General features: G+C 37.0%; 1 protein-coding gene across 1 annotated transcript in view; it reads left to right on the top strand.

Annotated features, from left to right (window-relative positions):
* LOC144978217 (signal peptide, CUB and EGF-like domain-containing protein 1) overlaps positions 1-20287 on the top strand; it is a 96183-nt gene that overhangs the window by 3001 nt on the left and 72895 nt on the right. Inside the window, exons 2-4 of the mRNA XM_078924009.1 lie at positions 1973-2138; positions 3594-3846; positions 4756-5002. Of these exons, the coding sequence (XP_078780135.1) occupies positions 1973-2138; positions 3594-3846; positions 4756-5002 (666 nt within the window). The remainder of the gene's footprint in view (positions 1-1972; positions 2139-3593; positions 3847-4755; positions 5003-20287) is intronic.

Raw genomic sequence — 20287 nt, 5'->3', positions numbered from 1 at the left:
AAAGCGAGTGTCACATAGCCGCACAATAATAGGGCATAATGATAGAATGGGTCATAAATTGACGATGGAAATTGCCATCTACAGACTTTATTACCGGATCGATTTTGATCGTTGATGACTCAAAAGATTGGTCTCCATCTATGTTAATTTTCATAATACACTAGTATAATCATTAAAATAGATGAATTCCTGTTCCTAGTAGCCTTTATTTCCCCGCAAATATTGCGGTTCTCCACTAGTATAGTATCTAAACTTTCTGATCATTCTAACTTTAATATCGACTTTTGACTTCTTGTCCATCAGCACATAACTCTTTTTAATGTAATACCGTCAAATGGGGCTACTTAGGCCACCCGGGGTAACTTAGGCCACTTACTGAAAACAAGATTGCTTATTTTAAAAGATAAATTACAGGTCGCTTTTATCTTTTAAATAATTAGAACCCAATAGATCTAATAAGCAATCATGAATTTAACTTTTTAAAAAGCAACCTTTTTATTTATTCTACTAAGTGGCCTAAGTAATCCCGGATGGCCTAAGTAACCCCGGTTGACGGTACGTCAGAAATAACATGTTTTTAGGGGCGGGTCCTTAAGCTAAAGCGACATTTAAAATATATTACAGAACAAGAATCCTGCAAGGTACTAATCTTATTTTTCAACAGATTATACTCACACTACGCTGTTACCGGATATGTTGAGAAATGATAAAAGAGCTCTTTCCAAGCACTCATCTTTACATTTCCCTCGATGGGATTCGAATCGGGGACCTAGAGGTCACATTACATGTGTCATATCACTTGATCACAAAGCTCTGTGACACCTCTATTTCATACATGATTCTATGTATGTTAAAATTATATGCAAAGTTCAAACCATCGTAATTTACTTAATATTTTGCCGAATATAATTTTGCTCTGGTACTCTAAGTGTCTTTGTTTCAAGAGCTTTCAATGAACAAAAGAATAAAATAAAGGGAACAATTCGTAGATATAAGCATTATTTTTCATAAAAGTAGGTAGTTCGCAGTAGTAATTTTAAAGTTCAAAGTTCAACAACGTTTATTTTAGGCAATTGCCAATGTAACTCATACAAGAATATGTTTTTTCAACAAATCAAATAAGTAAAATCAATAATAAAGCAAGGCAAACAACGAATATAATAATGCTAATAACAGTAATAATAATAATAATAATAATAATAATAATAATAATAATAATAATAATAATAATAATTAATAATAATAATAATAATAATAATAATAATAATGACAATAATAATAATAATAATAATAATAATAATAATAATAATAATAATAATAATAAATAATAATAATAATAATAATAATATAATGATAATAATAAAAATAATGATAATTATAATGGTGGTAATAATTATGTAAAATCAATTAAAGATTTAATTAATAGTTTAGTTATTTAATAGATTTTTAGACCTTGGTACAACTCAAATAATTCACGTCTTATTGATCAACATAAGATATGACATGACGACAATGATTTTTACACTGTACACAACTAAGTGTGAAGTAAGACTTGGCACTTTTTATTAAGAAATAAACTACCTTGTGGAGACAAGAATATTTTTACCATAACCCGAATTCTCGGTTTACAAAATTGGCTATGAGACCCCAAAACTCAAAATATTTGGTGTGACTTCTTGATTCAAATTAATCTTTGATTCAGATCAGCCAGTTTGTGATTAATGAGAGACTTAAAAATATTAATAGATTATTTATGATAAAAATGTTCTAATTTAAAATATCCCCAGTGAAACGTCTCTCAATTTTCATAGATTGGCTGACCTGACCTTTTTTTGGCAAGAATATGTTATTGGCTCCATTGTGAAAAAACCCAATCTATATAAAACACAAATCACTCTTACAAAGTCACCGAGTGTGATGTTTTTACTAATAGTAACACTATTTATCGCAATTGATCTTTTATCTTTTTCAGCAACGTGCGTTTTCAGCTTGTTTTACACAAGAATCGAAGGAGTACCAACTATTCTAGCAGGAAGTGACGTCAATATCGATCTGCGTCACGGTGTTGTCAAGGGTTACAACCCATATATAACTTTCCAACATCATCCAACAAAACCCACCAATGGATCATGCAATAGGTACGTTAAACCAGCGACCACAGACCACTCTCTTAAACTCCCTTAAAGTAGTCTTTCAGAGCCACTAATTAAGCCCAGGGAGACGGAGTTTAGCCCGGTTTCTACAACGTAAAACGGACAATAGAAATTGCTAGCTTTTCTTTGGATAGGACACTAGTCTATCACAGTACTTTCCGCCAGATCTAACAGATCCAGCAATCCAGCAATCACTGAGGTCAGAAAATGATATCGACTGCCTCGGGATCAATCTCGGTCCCTGTGCGTGTGAAGCGAGTGCTCTACCAAGCTATCGGGACCCCATGAATATCCCTTACTTACCGCCTTATTCCCCCACTGGTGTGTTGGGAAGCATCAGAGGATCTCCATTTCTGTCTCTGGTACAGTTCAGTCCACGCAGAGACTCCCGGGATTCGTTCCACCTTCTGCTCGCCTCCTTCACTGTCATTCGCCATGTCTGATCTGGTCTCCTTCGCTTTTACTTTTTGCCTTCCGGTTTCCATCAAAGTCAAGAGCAACTTTTAATATTGCTTCTCAAATTAAATATCTATCTACTGCTTTGATCTCAACAAGTAATATTTTTATTGATTAACGAACAGTACCAAAACTATCAAATTTTTATGATATTATTTTTATCCGTTGACTTTCCGAAAATAAAGCAACAACATCGCAATTTTTCATACCACTTCCTTTCCAGCCTTTACCCTCGGAAAAAATCAGTCTCCAGAGTTCCACATAAACGTTTAGTTGCTTTGCACACTTAAATAGAGCTTTAAATAAATAGAGCTTTTATATAGCGCAATATCCACTAAATGTACTCAAAGGGCTTTACAAAGGGTCCCCGGCCAACAGCAACATGTAGGACGGGACATGACGCCTGTTAGGCGATATTACAATTTTTCCGAAAGAGACAACGCTGTTGACGGCCAGGTCACATTTTACACCTGAGTACGGTGAGAGAATGTGAGTAAAGAGTCTTTTCTAAGGACTCAACTATGCGCCGAGCGAGGCTCGAACCCAGGACCTTCCGATCCGAAAGCGAGTGTCATACCACTAGGCCACATAGCCGCACAAATCTTAATCTTGAGTCTCATATATAAGATTTCCCACATGTCTTTTTAAACTCTGAAATCATTTTAAGTCACATCTAACAAAACAGAAGATGTTGTAGTCCTCCCCCCCCCCCCTCTCCTCAACTCTATCAATCCAACCATTCATCTTTTTTTGTGACTTGATATTTGTAAAATAGAGCACTGTCATGTTGAAGGAAGACACCTTTTTCAATCCATCCTAAGATTTTTATCGCTGTTCTGAGTTTATCTTCACAATGATGGCAGTTGGAACTGGCCAACACAGAAGGATACAGTGAATAACTTTCAGGTCACCGTGCCTTCTTCAAATCTAATCTTCAAATCTTCAAATCTTAAATATTCCGTTTATAATTTTGTTCCTTTTCAGTCAAGCAGTCATTCGCATTTCATTTCCAGCGGGCAATAGTGGATTGCGCCTTAGATTATCGTACGGCAACGAAGGGCCTCGCCTGTGGACCTTGCATGTCTCGGACTCTCCAACAGGCAACGGATTTGGAGGAGATGATAACACGACCAGTAACAATGCTGAACTTAACGTCCATAACAAACAGATGCGTCTCTATGGGAACCAGTTGCCATCTTCTATAGATGCTGCTATGAACGGAGGGCGCTTGATAAAGGTTTGCAATGTTCTAAATGTTTTTTTTTTTGTTTGTTTGGTTTTTTTTTGTTTTGATATATTTTTATTATTGAGTATAGGCCTACATTGGGAGTCCCAATAGCTCAGTTGGTAAAGCACTCGCTTCACCCGCAAAGGGAACGAGGTCGATCCTGGGTGCAGTCGAGATTTTTTCTGACCGCCCTGTCCACCCAGCAGTGATTGTGTAGCTGCTTCCCTAAGATCTGTGTGGAAAGTACTTTGCGATAGACTAACGCCCTATTCAAAGGGTAGCAAGCAATTGTCCGTTTCAATCTATAGAAACCGGGATAAACTCCGGGTCCATGGGCCAAATGGCTCTGAAGGACTACTCTTTAATGGACCTGCATTGCTTGTGTCTGTAAAATCATGACAATAATATCCATCAGTAGGGCGGCAGGCGATTATGTTACTCCTTTACCTTTCTTTAATGTCTCTTACTTTTCATGTTACTCTGTAATCTTGTCCTAGACCCTGATTTGTGTTTGCCAGGCCGTTACTTCAATCACAAGGCAGGACATTATGAAAGAAAGAAAAAATGACAATATCTTAAAATATTCGAAAACATTCCAACCACAATGCTAAACGATAATGACCCGCGTGACAGAAAAAAAGCATTAATGCGTAAAGTGTTTTTCCAATGGCTCAATTTTGTGCTGCCCACATCGGGACTAAAATCAGAAACCTATAGACCCGAAATCGAGTGTTCTATGTACTTCTATAGTATATAGTCTCATGGGTACCGTAGCAATTGAATCTCGTGGTCGGCTCCCTGGCACCTGAATACCATTTTCTTTCTCTGTTTTCATTTTGCTCTTCTCTATTCCATTTATTTCTCATAAATTACTTAGAATCTTCCGGGCATATAGGCCTATACATTTATTTATTTCAGGTTTATGACGACTTTGTAAGACAAGGCTCCAAAGTGACGATTGAAATCAGCGACGAACGATTCGAATGGAAAGGAACCGGTATCGGTGACATAATCGAATCTCCCTTCCTCTTCACACTTAACGACCAAAAACCGGTATTCGGATCTCGAGATGACTATATCTACGTGGGACTTAATCGTATCATAAGCGGCATGCATCGGACGGGCAGTGGATTGTGTCACGCTACAATCAAGGTTCATCGACCACGTAAGTGTTATTGGTTGTCTCTACTTTAATTCAAACCGTATAAAATCTTATAATGGGGGGCGAAGTAGTGGCTGAGTGGTTAAGGCATCGTACTGTGATCCGGAAGGTCCTGGGTTCAAGCCCCGCTTCAGACACTTTCGTTTTTATTTCCTTGGGCAAAATTGTTAATCCCCAATTTGCTCATTTGGACACATGGGTGATTCCTGTTGACATCAGACATCTTGTTTGATGAATTATCTATATTTCTTCGTGGAAAGCCTAAGCGACGATATCTTATGATGTCGTGGCGAAAGGGCATAATATTATATCATATTATAAAAGAAATGATTGGTAAAACATATAAAACATTCATGTGGTGTGCACTTTATTAAAACCCGTTAGAAAATCAAATGAATAGTGATTAAATAATAGAAGCAAATGGATCGCAGTCGGAGAAAGGTGGTTTTACGTTTTGTGATTATTTGTCTCAATGTTGTCTACGAATCGCTGAATTTCCATTAAAGGTGCATGTATTGGATGCCAGTGATCCATTATTTAGGACAGTGAAAAGCACTACATTTCAACGTGAAATTGAATGTAAGCTCCAATTTAATTACAAAAACAGATAAAATGAACGTTTCGGGTTTCCCCTTTATCAACAAAACAAGATGAATAAAACACTACAGATGATAAAGGGGAAACACGAAACGTTCATTTGATCTGTTTTTTGTAATTAAATTGAAGCTTACATTCAATTTCACATTGTTATTTATTTCTTCGAGCTTCGAGCAGCAACATTTACACTAGTGCCGCGCTGAGGACCGGTCCTTGGACCGGTCCCACGGTCTTTTAGCTGTGAACCGGGGATCGGTCCCATAGTGAAGACCGGCGGCGGTCCTCACTTCTTATCACCTTTTAACTAGTGCCGCGCTGAAGACCGGTCTGATCACCTTCGGTCTCGCGCCATAGCCTACTACTTCCCCAGCGATTCGTTGCCTTCGGTTGCCTATCTTCCACCAATCACCACCCATCCCACTTAATTAATCGCACCCACCCCCCCCCCTGCCATACACTAAACGACACAGACGACCATACAGGCAGACGACCACCAACCTTCACTCCGCAAACCGCCCTTTCGTGTGTGAGATGGGGGGAACAGGAGGCGCACGCCTTGGACGATTCCATTATACGGGGTAAATTTCAAAATTTACTACACCATAATGATCGCAATGACAATGATCTATGGTGAAGGCATGACCCCTCTTCTCTAATGGGTTATTGTTTGAAATGTATGTGACTACTAAAGATGTGTGTGTTTGTGTGTGTGTGTGTGTGTGTGTGTGTGTGTGTGTGTCGAACCTAGCAAGTAGCAAATCCGATTTTTTGTTTTCTTTTGTCCATCTCTTGTCACCACTCCTTTCTATCGCAGTGTTGTCATTTAAAATAATACAATAATATTAAAATTTCGTTTGGTGTTTTTACTAATCAAATAATATGAGTTTCATTAGTTTCTTCCTTCCAAAAAAAAAAAACAGTTATAACGTCTGAATTTTAAAAAAGTCCAATAGAATATTTGGGGACCCCGATAGCTCAGTTGATAGAGCACTCTCTTTATACGCAAAGGGCCAGAGATCGATCCCGGGTGCAGTCGAGTTTTTTCTGAATCCCTGTCTACTCAGCAATGAATGGGTAGTTGAGTTTGTTAGATCTGGCGAAAAGTCACCATCGACCCCTCTTATTACCTCATCCACCCCCTCTTATTATAACTTCACGTCTCTCTCTTACTCTTCAATGCTCGCTGCCCTCTAATGTGTGTGTGGGGGGGGGGGAGGGGGGGGGGTAGGAGTTGCGTGTGTGTATCAACGCCACGAACAACTCGATCAACGCCTTGGGCGATGCCATTATCTCCGTTAATGGGGATAAATTTCAAATTTTATTAAATTATCGAAGTAACAATGAAGTACGGTGAGCAAATAAAGAAGGCATCACCCCTCTTCTCTAATTAGGTTACAATTTGAAATGAGTGTGACTACTCCGTGTGTTTTACTCCTGTAGACCACGGTTTTCATCGTGTAGCGGTCTTTAACGGTTCAAGAATGAACGATCCCACGGTCTCAAAGGTCAAACCGGTTCGAATTTCTCACAGTCTCTCAGGAATGTTCAATGTCGAAAAGGACCGGTCCTAGGACCGGTCCTTGCGGTCTTCATTTCCCAAGGACCGTAGGACCGTGGTCCTTAAGCTTGCCAAGGACCGCCCCGCACTAATTTACACCGCATTTCAACGGGCATTCAAACACAAGATTTCTAATGTGTATACATTTCTCAGGGGTTCCACGAAGTTAGTATCGGTAGTCTTTCAGGCCAACAAGGTCAATGTAACTTGCGTTTATCCCAGTTACCGTAGCTTTAGAGTGACAGTAGCAATAGGATTTAATAGTCTGATGTCACGTCGCCTAGCAACGAGCAGCTTGGTTCTAAACAAAGAAATTCGGTACTTTTATTCTCCACGCTGGCGAGACTGTTTTCACGTGTCATGTGATCAGAATGTAAAAAAGTCAAAACATGATCAGATTTATAATGTTTTTCTCCTCTGGACACACATTTATGCTCGTCGGAGAAGTATATCATAAGGGCATCTACCATTGTTCTGATAGTTTAGAACCAGTTGCTAAGTTACTATGCGTCATTGCGAGGGGAGTGACGTCACGACTGTTGAAGGCTATTTTCAGCTTCCTTTTGGATAGGATGCCACTCTATCATGAAATACCTTCTACTAGATCTAAAATACCTAGCTACGTAATCTCTGCTGGGTGATGAGAAAAAATAAATGCGCCTGCCAATCTCTTTGTATTTAAGGCAAGTGCACGACCACTGAGCTGCTATCAGGGCCTCAATGCTATGGGACCCGCCCTGCCCATTTAATCGGCTGATGATATCATTATTTCTGCGGGCAGGTCCGTCGTATAGTAATCGTTATTTTTTAAAAAAATTAGCTTTATACAGTGCAATATCCACTAAATGTGCTCAAAGTGCTTTACATGGGGTCCCTGGTCAACAGCAACATTTAACATGCAGGACGGGACATGACGCCTGTTAGGCGATATTACAATTTATCGGACAAAGACAACGCTGTTAACGGCCAGGTACTTATTTTACACCTGAGTACGGTGAGAGAATGTGAGTAAAGAGCATTTTCCAAGGACTCAACTATGCGCCGAGCACGAGGCTCGACCCCAGGACCTTCCGATCCGAAAGCGAGTGTCATACCACTAGACCACATAGTCGTTGATCAAGTAATCGTATGCATTTATATAAGACTATATTGTTTATTACATTTGTATTTACAAAATATTACGAGTGCATGTAGGAAAATATATTATTTTCATGTAACTTTTGTCCGACTCCATGCCATTGAAATATTTATTGAATAGGCTCCCTTTATAACTTTATGATTTATCAAATAAGTTATTAATAGTGTAGCAAGTTTCACTTGCTTTTCGAAATATGAATGTCTGAAAACGTTTCGTCTGTTGAAAGACCTTTCATCCGCCACATGTCTTTTACATTTGATTTATGAGAACACAGTCAATTTTAAAACAGTCAGCACACTTACTGATGAGCACCAGTTTGCGAGTTAATCAAACGTTACTTTTATCCTAATACCTATTCGCATGTTTAACTTTTATTATAGTTCTATCTACCTTTCTTTAGTTTAAAAAAAGTTTTCTCAGTTTCGAATGTTATGTTTAAGAACGAAATTTGCCTCTTACTCTTGACAGCTTTCATTCAAATGAGGACTTATTTTTATGGTTGTATGTTTTCCTTTCTTGTATAGATGTAGATTATGTCAATGTAATATCAATGGTTGAGTTTTCATTCGGCAATTTGCACTTGTCATAATATCTTTATGAATTATTTTACCCATTATACTCTTATTCCATCCTTGCTAAGTATCCAATCGGTTGTTTATTTGAGGTTTAGTTGTTGACCGGGACATCAATAATATGTCTCTACGCATTAATTTATCATCTGGTTACTGTCCCTTCTGTTGTCGGAATACGATGTTATCTATTTTTCTATTTGTAATGTTATGAGGAATTTCCATTCTCCACAATGATGGTGTACCGTGAGGCAAATCTGAAAGGTACAGATAGGTCATTCGATTCCATCCCATTAAAAAGCAATTTACACTTTCAATGTCTCAGAGAGTCCTCTGTTTTATTTTTTTTTTCACCTATCTATCCATCTGTCTATTCATCTGTATATTTATATGTCTATCCATCCCTCCATCCATCCATTTATCTACCTATTTATCTATCTAAAGTAGTTAAAATGTTAATTCAAATGTTTTATTTATTTATAGCTCCTTTCATATTAAAGTTAGCACTTTTAGTTCATCATTTTTGTGTTCTAGATGTATTTACCTATCCATACATTCATCCACTCTATCCATTTATCTTTCTATGTATCATCCATCCATCCATCTTGCCATCTATCTGTCTTTATAATATTCATGTGTCTATCTGTATATCCATCCGTCTATTAATCTTTTTATCTATTTATCAGTCTGTCTATCTACTATCTCCACCCATCCATCCATCTATCTATCTATCTAAATACCTATAATGTTTTGCCAGGAGGACGCTGCCTTTTTCATGATTACGTCCTTGGTACGACGCTCCGGCCTATCTGCTATCCGTCAACGTGTGTATTGTTACCGCTCCATTTCACTTACGGCCTTCTAATTTACACATTATCCTACCTAATGAAATCCCAGTCGTCGACGGGAAACGCTTCATAGCCACTGACTTAAAGGTTAAATGCTCTTAAATACCGAGCCTAAAGTGATGTCTTTTCACAGTTTCGAGGCGTTCCGAAGCCAAGTTGTCCACTTAAAAGGGAAAATATGGTTATTCTTTAATTCAGGGCAAACCGCTTTCAGAGATTTTTTGTTACTCGTTTTTTAGCATGATGTGAGCAACTCTAGTTTTGAAGGTGGGTTATCCGAAATGAGTATTCGGATTCGAGTTAATGGAAATAGTATCAAAGGAGGAGATATTTATTTATTTTTGTGGTTGTCAGGCAATAAGTATAGGACATTTTAAGGGCAGTCGCCTTGTACGAATGGGTTACGACAGATTCGCCCAGTCACAAAACATATAGTGCTACTTTGCAACGTTGCAAGATTTGAAGGCGTTTTCGAGGCTGGGCACATATCGATGTGGGTCGGCTCTCGTATAAAATGGATTGATAGACATGAATTTACATGTGTGATCAACTTATTATTATGTTGTTGCTGTCTGTGGCTACGTCATTGTGTTGATGACAGTGGATACGGAATTTGTTATTGTTTTTTGCTATCCATGATTATGAATAATTCTCACTAAACTGTATTAACCAGACTATAAACGTTCGAGGTTACACACAATTTTGTGTGTTGGTCCATTACACTTCCGGATGGCAATGTTGTGAGCTTCTTAGCCAAGATCATACTACTCTTTACATATTGGAATCGTTAACACTCAGTTTTTGTATCCCTTTTAAACAAACCAACTATCAGATTACACTTCCGGATGGCAATGTTGTGAGCTTCTTAGCCAAGATCATACTACTCTTTACATATTGGAATCGTTAACACTCAGTATTTTTTATCCCTTTTAAACAAACCAACAAATTGGCCAAGTCCCGTACAGCGGCAGTTGACAGAAGGGTGGACGGGGGAAAAGTCGCCGTCAAATTAGCGGCGTTGATGCGTGAAAACAAAGATGGTAAAAAATTGTTGATCTAGGTACCAAAAAGGTGCGAAGATCTTAAGATGTTTACTCGACCATTGTATGGTCTTTTCGGCGGAGAGAAAAGGTGTATATGTCAAGGTGAAAATCGGTACGTTGGTTGACGTCGAACGAAAATAGATGCTGGATTTGTTTCACATGGCTTTCTGATAATGGGGATTCAGACCGGTTCTATTCTACACACACACACACATATATATATATATATATAATATATATATATATATATATATATATATATATATATATATATATAGACAGATAGAGAGATAAATACTACGACTACTACTACTACTACTACTACTACTACTACTACTACTACTACTACTACTACTACTACTACTACTACTACTACTACTACTACTACTACTACTACTACTACTACTACTACTTCTACTACTACTACTAATATTACTAATATTACTACTACTATTACGAATACTACGACTTCTGCTATAACTACTACAGTTACCACCACCACTACTACTACTACTACTTCTACTACTACTACTACTACTACTACTACTACTACTACTACTACTACTACTAATAATAATAATAATAATAATAATAATAATAATACTATTACTACTACTACTACTACTACTACTACTACTACTACTACTACTACTACTACTACTACTACTACTACTACTACTACCACTATTATTGCTGCTACAGCTACTACTATTACTACTACTACTACTACTACTACTACTACTACTACTACTACTACTACTACTACTACTGCTGCTGCTGCTGCTGCTGCTGCTGTTGCTGCTGCTACAGCTACTACTTCTACTACTACTACTTTCTCTTTTCGCCCTTTATTTCTCAACAACTTCTTCTTCTTCTTCTTCTTCTTCTTCTTCTTCTTCTTCTTCTTCTTCTTCTTCTTCTTCTTTTTCTTATTCTCCTCCTCCTCCTCCTCCTCCTCCTCCTCCTCCTCCTCCTCCTCCTCCTCCTCCTCCTCCTCCTCCTCCTCTTCCTCCTCCTCCTCCTCCTCCTGATCATCACCCTTCTCCTAATCCTCCAGTCATCCCTCTTTTTGTCGAAATCTTTGTTTTTCTTGTATTTTTATACAAACTTCTGACAGGTAAGAGAGACGGAATTGTGCGTCTTGTAACGATAAAGATCATGTTTCAGTCTGCGCTACGGGATACGGGTGCGATAAATATACGTTGGAAATTCCTATCAAGCCGGTAACAGTCGTGGTAAAAAATCTCAGACGATACGCCGTGACCTGGCATGGCAAAAGATAAGAATATTAGCCTTGGGAATTTGAAATGTCATTACAGAAGAATTCGTGTTTTCATAGGTTTTCTTTTCACTTTTTGCAGTTCTCTATTTTGTGATTCTTGGAGAAGAGAGCATTTTATAATTTCTAAGATAGAAATTAATAGAATCAGAAAAATTGTGTATGATGCCGTGCAATCGAAGTGGAAAGAATATAAAATGGGGAAAAAATCATCCCAGCCTCCCTTTCGTGCAAGCAACCATTTTTTTAAAAAAAATATTATTTCTAAATTATATTTTATAGGATTTTTATTGTTTCTTTTTGTCATAATAATATCTAGCCGGATAGCTCAGTTGATTGTGCGACTGCTCGCTGTCTCCCCCCCCCCCTCTCTCTCTCTCTCTCTCTCTCTCTCTCTCTCTCTCTCTCTCCTTCTCTCTCTCTCTCTCTCTCTCTCTCTCTCTCTCGGCCAGGCGGGGGTGTCGTGTTAATTAAATCCTGAGTTTGGCACTGACCCCGAGACTTTTATTCCCTGTTTTCATCTGGTACTTCTCCAAAGCCTATTTTTCTCATCGGTAGATTAAATTGTAAGACAAAATCTCAATCTGGTGTCTATGTCGAAATGAACAAGATGTCGATAAGTATTCAGAAATATAAACATTTAGTTTTTCCTAAAAAAATCTTTTTTTTAAATGAGCTTTTATATAGAGCAATATCCACTAAATGTGCTCAAAGCGCTTTACAAGGGGTCCCTGGTCAACAGCAAGATTTAACATGTTGGACGTGACATGCAATGCAGCCTGTTAGGCGATACTATAATTTTTGGGACAAAACAACGCTGTTAACGGCCAGGTACTCATTTAACACCTGAGTACGGTGAGAGAATGTGAGTAAAGAACATTTTCCAAGGACTCAACTATGCGCCGAGCGCGAGGCTCGAACCCAGGACCTTCCAATCCGAAAGCGAGTGTCATACCACTAGACCACATAGCCGCAAATATAAACATTTAGTTTTTCCTACATTATGAAATTGTATGCATAATTTTCCTCAATATATTCTATTAAAAGATAGGGTTAGTGGTCAAAATTGTGACCCTTTGTTTCTAGTAGTATTTCGTAGGGGTGAGCTAAGTACTGGAAATAGACGTTTATCTTCAAATATAAAAAAGTAGTCCTTCAGAACCACGAGGCCCATTGAGCCGGAGCTTATCCCGGTATCTACAGCGTGAAACGGACAATAGCGATGGTTTACTACCATTTGGATAGGACGCTAGTCTATTGCAAAGTACTTTCCGCCAGCTCTGACAGAACGAGCTAATCACTACTGGGTGGACAAGGGGTCAGAAAAAATATCCCGAATGTACCCGGGATCGATTTTGGTCCCTTTTCGTGTGAAGCGAGTGCTCTACCTAATGGGACCCCTACAAATAGAAAACTCGTGGATATTTTATATTCATTGTGGTAGAGAATAAAAATAATTTTTTATATGGCAACCATCTTAAAGTTAAGTTCATATTTCTGATCCTGATATCTCTCAATTCACTTTTACAGGCCTGATTCATTCCAGCTTAATACGGTTTCAAGATGGGGGTCATAATTGTTCAGTACATACAGCCGGGTAAAATTTTTGCTTATGAGCACAAATTACGGGCAAATCTAAAATTATAATCATAAAACTATTTGTTACACATTGGTATTATATGAATAACTTACAAACCTTTTTTAATCAAGAGTTAATTATATCACCCGTACTCAAATTGTTATTTAGAAAATCTGCTAGGGCATAATGATGGCACCCAATAAGATAGGTCATTAATCTAACGCTGAGAATCGCCATCAGACCGCCATGTTGCCAGATTCATTTGTGCGCACCTACATACTATAATATTACCGGACCGATTTTGATCATTAATGGCTCAAAAGATTCGTCTCGATCTATGTTAAATTCCGCATTGCATATATAATTAAAATAGAAGAATGCTTGTAATAGCCTTTATATACATATATATATATATATATATATATATATATATATATATATATATATATATATATATGTATGTATACATTGTCGCCATAGATTCTCAACTTTGTGTTTATACATTTTATGCATGTAAACGAATTTCCATTTTTTTGGATGAATAAAGTACATATTATTATTATTATTATTATTATTATTATTATTATTATTATTATTATTATTATTAATTATTATTTATTATTATTATTATTATTATTATTACTTATTATTATTATTATTATTATTATTATTATTATTATTATTTATTTATTTATTTATTTATTTATTTATTTATCTATTTATTTATTTATTTATTTATTTATTAGTCACCAATTATTTTCGGGTTCTCCACTAGTAAAACAAAGAAACCAATACTTAAATCGTATATAATTTTGGCTATAAATTCAAATTTTTGTTATTTAAACTCTCTGACATAATACCGTTTCGAGACGATGGGTCGTACATCTTTAATCCTTTTTTATAAAATAAAAAATACCTGATATGCATGCCCCTCCCCCCCTCCTCCTCCCCCCCCCCCCCCCCCCCCCCTCCTGTTGGATGAGATCACCTTTCCAACAATCGTTACTTCCTCGACGTTGAATGTTTGTCATCCTGATCTGTAATTCTCATCTGGAATGCTTATCTTTCATCCCACAGTCCCAACTCGACACGTTGCAACAAGTAATAATAAAAATAAAAAAAAGCAACAAAACTGAACAAGTCTGTATGAATAAAGGTACCAGCAGACAAAGCAAGAATGAAACGTACAGGAAAAGAACCATCCCAAAAAACTGGGGATGTAATTCTGAAAACGCCATTTTGAACGCAAATTTGAGAAGTTTTGAACGCAATGGTTGAAATATTTTCAAAGTCACAGAACAAACAAGGAACCAAACAAAAGAGAAAATTCTACCTCTGTTAGGTTGATTCTTATTTATGTGCAGAATCACCAAACTCTCAATTGCTTGTCTTTTGATACAAAAACTGGAATGGAAGACCGATTTTTTTGGACATTTAAAAAAAGTATTTTTGAAACAATTAAATGCGAACAGAGAGAAAAAACGTGACCTTCACTTTTGGGTCCTTTCATGAAAATAGTAATTGAAATAGACTGGGATTCTTAATTGAACAAAACTTTAGATAATTTCTAATCATTTGATACATTGTTTGTTTAAATGTTGTTCATTCATTGATAAGATATCTCACTTTATAATCCTACCTTTTTTTATCAAACACCTGTATGAAACTCAGTTTTAATTCCTACTCGTTAAGATGAATAAATACAATTTCTTACATCACAACCCCCCCCCCCCCCCCCCCCCCTCCTTCAAAGTTCGTATTTCTCATCATTTTCAAACTCCTAAATTCACTTTTCTGGGTCTTATTCATCCCGACACATTACCGTTTTGAGATGGCGAGTCACAAATGTGAAATCGTAGTTGCTGACAGTTAAGATAATAAAATTCATTCTCCTCGATTGATGCTCTGCGATTAGGTGGAATACTCACAACATCTGTCAGCCTGATTCAACTTACCTGAGTCAACGTTTATAGTCTGATAAATATAGTTTAGTGAAAAATAATCACCAAAATCGCTGTCTAAAAACAATAACAAAGAGCTTAGTGACGTCAATTTCGTTCCTTCTATAACACATGAAAAGTTTACTATAATATTATACTATTTGTAAATGTAAACTCATTTTTTTAAAACATCTAAATCACCCTGACACAATGCCGTTTTGAAACGGTTGGTCACATATTCTTGGTTCTTGTTTCCTTTTGATTAACCGCCCACAGCCGTTTTATTAAAGAACACAGTATGTGCAATTTGGTTAACATTGCATATACTGTGTTTTTAAAATCAACGGCAGTATAGATAGAATGGGAATACGACACTTTGTCATTTGACTCTACATCAACACCATTCGCTATAACGTGTTAAGTTCATTTGATTTGATTATAAATAGGCTATCTTTCCGTTTTTTTTTAAATGAGCTTTTATATAGTGCAATGTCCACTAAATGTGCTCAAAGTGATTTACAAAGGGTCCCTGACCAACAGCAAAACGTAACATGTAGAACGAGATATAACGGCTGTTAGGCGATATTACAATGTTTTTCCGACAGAGACAACGCTGTAGACGGACAGGTACTCATTTTACACCTGAATACGGTGAGAGAATGTGAGCTAACGAGTCTTTTCCAAGGACTAAACTATCCTCTTCCCTCTTTTTACCTTTCTCTCCTATCTCTATTTGCATATCTCCTAATGTACATATACACCATCCCATGACTTTTTGTAACACTCTACCTCCTCAACCTCCTTCTCATCCTACTTCTCCTGCAACTTCTTTTTTACCTATTTTTCTCTCTTCTTCTTTTCACCCTCATTTCGTCGCTTACGTCACCTGCAACGCTAGACAGCTTTATTTGTCCCGTTCCCCAGGACATGCAATAAAACAAACATTACCCCTTTTTACGATGACATTAGACTGCGGTCACTTAAGGACACTTCCAATTGCACAGACCAGTTTGTGCACTGTAACTGCAAGGTAAATGATGATGTATTTTACAAGTGAGAAAACATCGTATAGGTGCAATGTCGGTATAAATGAATTGTGTATGTTGACAGAATACTCAATGTATTTAGCTACGAATGTACCACATATTGATTAATGGTAATTCGTAAACATACAGATATCATTCACCTTTAGCTATACACACCATAAACCGTTTCACGGAAAATAACATGTGCAAGTAATAGGTACAAAAGTGTGATGTCAAAAATACCGGTTCCAATCTCATTGGAAGTGAAAAACCAGTATTCCAGAGAACTGGATACGTACTTTGTGCAATGGGAACGATCTCTATTCATGTTTTCGTCCAACCAGGTCATCAATTACTTGATTTGTTGCTGTCCAACGATTGGATATATCTTAACAAATGTAAACAAGCTGCTTTGTTTATGAACGTTGTAAACATACCCATGTGTCAAGCTGAATAAAATGACCAATCGTGATGTTAGATATTTTAAAAAGCTGTGAATACTTTTCACTAAGTGGGTCACTATGAGCACATTTTGGAATGTGACCAATGACCTCGATCACATGGAAAATTAATATAGATCATGCCCATTGATCTTTTGGTTTCAGCGTGATGGCATCTTATTTTCTAGTCTAAATAACTTTTGGTCATCAATAATGACCATCCATCCTCGCTCAATTACCCTCCATAATCCTAAGAATCTGTCTGTACATTCTGCTACTAAAATAGTTATACCGTATGATCCAATATGTAACATATTATTCATTGTTTACTATTCACTCTGGAGGAGTTTTGAACCGCAAGGTGTGACATCAGGACTTTTCTGCCCCATTATTATATCATGGAATAATCCCTTGTGCGTTTCCATAACCCGACGCTTTATTAAAGCCGTGCTATTTCTTAGAAATATTTGTAACTCACAACAACAAAAAACATGAACAAAAACAAAACTGGTACAATTATAAATCAAACTTCCGGATTTTACTTCTGTGCGGTGCTGGAAAACCACCACACACACACACACACACACACACACACACACACACACACACATTTACGGTGCTGGTTCCTGGAAAACCACAACAAACATTTACAAAAAATATTTATAAGTAAATAAATAAAAGATATGAAATTGAAAAAAAATCTCGACTATTATCTACATCAAACAAAATATGTTCGGAGAAAACAAACAAACAAATGAAGCCTGTATAGAGTAGCGAATAAGTTTTGTATAGAGAAGAAGATGGAGGTGGACTACTCATATGCTCAGAAGGGATACTACTATCCCAAGGTTAGCTTTAATATGGATCCACCCAACAAGAAAAAAAAATGAAGAAAATGACGACCGATAGAATCCGGGGGAAGGGCGGAAGCATCGAATAAAGATGAAGCAATTGGGTTGGGTATTGAGTTAAATAAACGTTAAAAGGAAAAGAAAAGAAGAAATAGATAACAATTAAAATTAATTAATTAATTAATCAAAAATCTAAAAGAAACAATGATTGAAATAATATTTTTAGAAAAGCACCAATATCAACTATTGTAATGTAGTCTTTTGACGTGACCATTACTACTCGTCCTTGTTCGCGATATTTCGATTATCCGGTGGATCGGTGAATAACAAATACAATACATTGTTTACAATTATTGTTCATCTAATTCGGACACTGGGAGAAGAGTGCACATTCAATCAATTCTTGTCTGATAGGATTTATATCTATCTATACATTGAATGGTTTTGATGGCTTGCCGTCTGGTCTGCAGAAGAACAATGTCAAGTTACCTGAATAGGTTGCTTTGTTTATCATTAGTAGCCTTTAAGGCCATCGTGCGACACATAGTAGAACCGGAGTGTGTCCATGTTTCTGCAATCTCAACAAGGCCATCGAGCGACACATAGAACCGGAGTGTGTCCATGTTTCTGCAAACCTCAACGGAAGGTTAGAAACTTGGTTATCAATATGCGGATCATATACTCCAAAGATGTCCTATAATATCATTATGCAACCAATCAATGAGAACCAAGTTTTGGACAACATTTTATTGATCCAGTGAGAGAAAGGCAACAATTACTTGCATCGTATCAAGATCAACACAGAAACAACTTGAAGGAAAGCATAAAAGAATAAAAGGCAAGGGGAGTACTTAGAGGAAAAGGGGGACCAAGAGGAGGAGGAGAGTAGTAGTAGTAGTAGTAGTAGTAGTAGTAGTAGTAGTAGTAGTAGTAGTAGTAGTAGTAGTAGTACTAGTAGTAGTAGTAGTAGTGGTGGTGGTGGTGGTGGTGGTGGTGGTGGTGGTGGTGGTTGTGGTAGTAGTAGTAGTAGTCACAGTAGACGAAGAAGACGAAGAAGAAGAAGAAGAAGAAGAAGAAGAAGAAGAAGAAGAAGAAGAAGAAGAAGAAGAAGAAGAAGAAGAAGAAGAAGAAGAAGAAGAAGAAGAAGAAGAAGAAGAAGAAGAAGAAGAAGAAGAAGAAGAAGAAGAAGAAGAAGAAGAAGAAGAAGAAGAAGAAGAAGAAGAAGAAGAAGAAGAAGAAGAAGAAGTAGTAGTAGTAGTAGTAGTAGAAGAAGAAGAAGAAGAAGAAGAAGAAGAAGAAGAAGAAGAAGAAGAAGAAGAAGAAGAAGAAGAAGAAGAAGTGATTAAGGCACCAAATGAACCAGGTACATAATATTGGGTTCGATACAATGCAATGATTTCTTTATAAAAATATTGATCAACATTTCAAATCAACAAGTGTCAAGAAAGAAACAAGATCTCCAGAAATACATATTAAATTTTAAATACTACAATAAATACAAACTATAAATACAATAAGTAAAGGCGAATAAAGCAAAATATCTTCTTCTTTTTACAAAAGGCGGATCCCTGTTAGACAAAGATCTGAGACATGTGTATGAACCATTCCAAACAAAGCAGAGAGACTTATACAAGAAAAGAAAATCCCAAAACATCATCTTGCCTCCACTGGGGATCAAACCTCAGACCTCCTGATTACCTGTCAGAGGTGCATTACACAACAGAGGTTTCGTAGTTTCCAACAAAGCCCGACGAAACTCCTTTATGCCATAAGTCCTTCCCCTGTGCTTGTTATCCCTTTCCGGTCTGCTTTGAGATCACCTTCTCCTGAGTGTGTTTCAAGCTCATTGTCATTTGGTTCCATTGCGGTCATTTCCACATCATCGCTTGCTGGTACATCCATGTGCCGTGTTTTGCCCATCTGTCATGTATTTATTTTGGTCATCAGTGAGTGTTTATCCTTCTTTGTTATCTTACTTACATGAGAGGGCGGGGCTAAATTTCTTAGTTATGTTTTCCATTGATGATTGTTGTACGCAAATGAACCTGGCAGCATAAAGGTCATATGGCGATTCCCAAGGTCAAAATAATGACCTATCATTATAGGTGATAAATTACCCTTATGTTAAGAAATGTTTGCAAGTTATTCGTATAGGAATGTGTTAAAAATAGTTTTATAATTTTTAGATTTGCCAGTAATTCTATGTTTGTTGGAAAACATCAACTGGGCGTGTACGGACAATAATGACTCTCAACCCTATATTTTTAATGGATAGGTTTGATACACAGAAGATTGTAACATCTTAATTGTTGAATTGGCGAGCGATGGAGAGAGCCGGATGCCTGTTAACTGACGTTATTTTAAAGCTGGACTTTTTTATTTATGCATAGATAGATTTGAACTCTTGAGTATTCATCTAAT

The sequence above is a fragment of the Berghia stephanieae genome, chromosome 8 (assembly GCF_034508935.2).
Source record: "Berghia stephanieae isolate SIO BIC M18660-M18661 chromosome 8, UCSD_Bste_1.3, whole genome shotgun sequence".
Taxonomy (NCBI): Eukaryota; Metazoa; Mollusca; class Gastropoda; order Nudibranchia; family Aeolidiidae; genus Berghia; species Berghia stephanieae.
Note: the sequence above shows the minus strand (reverse complement) of the source record. Positions and strands in the feature narration are given on the sequence as shown.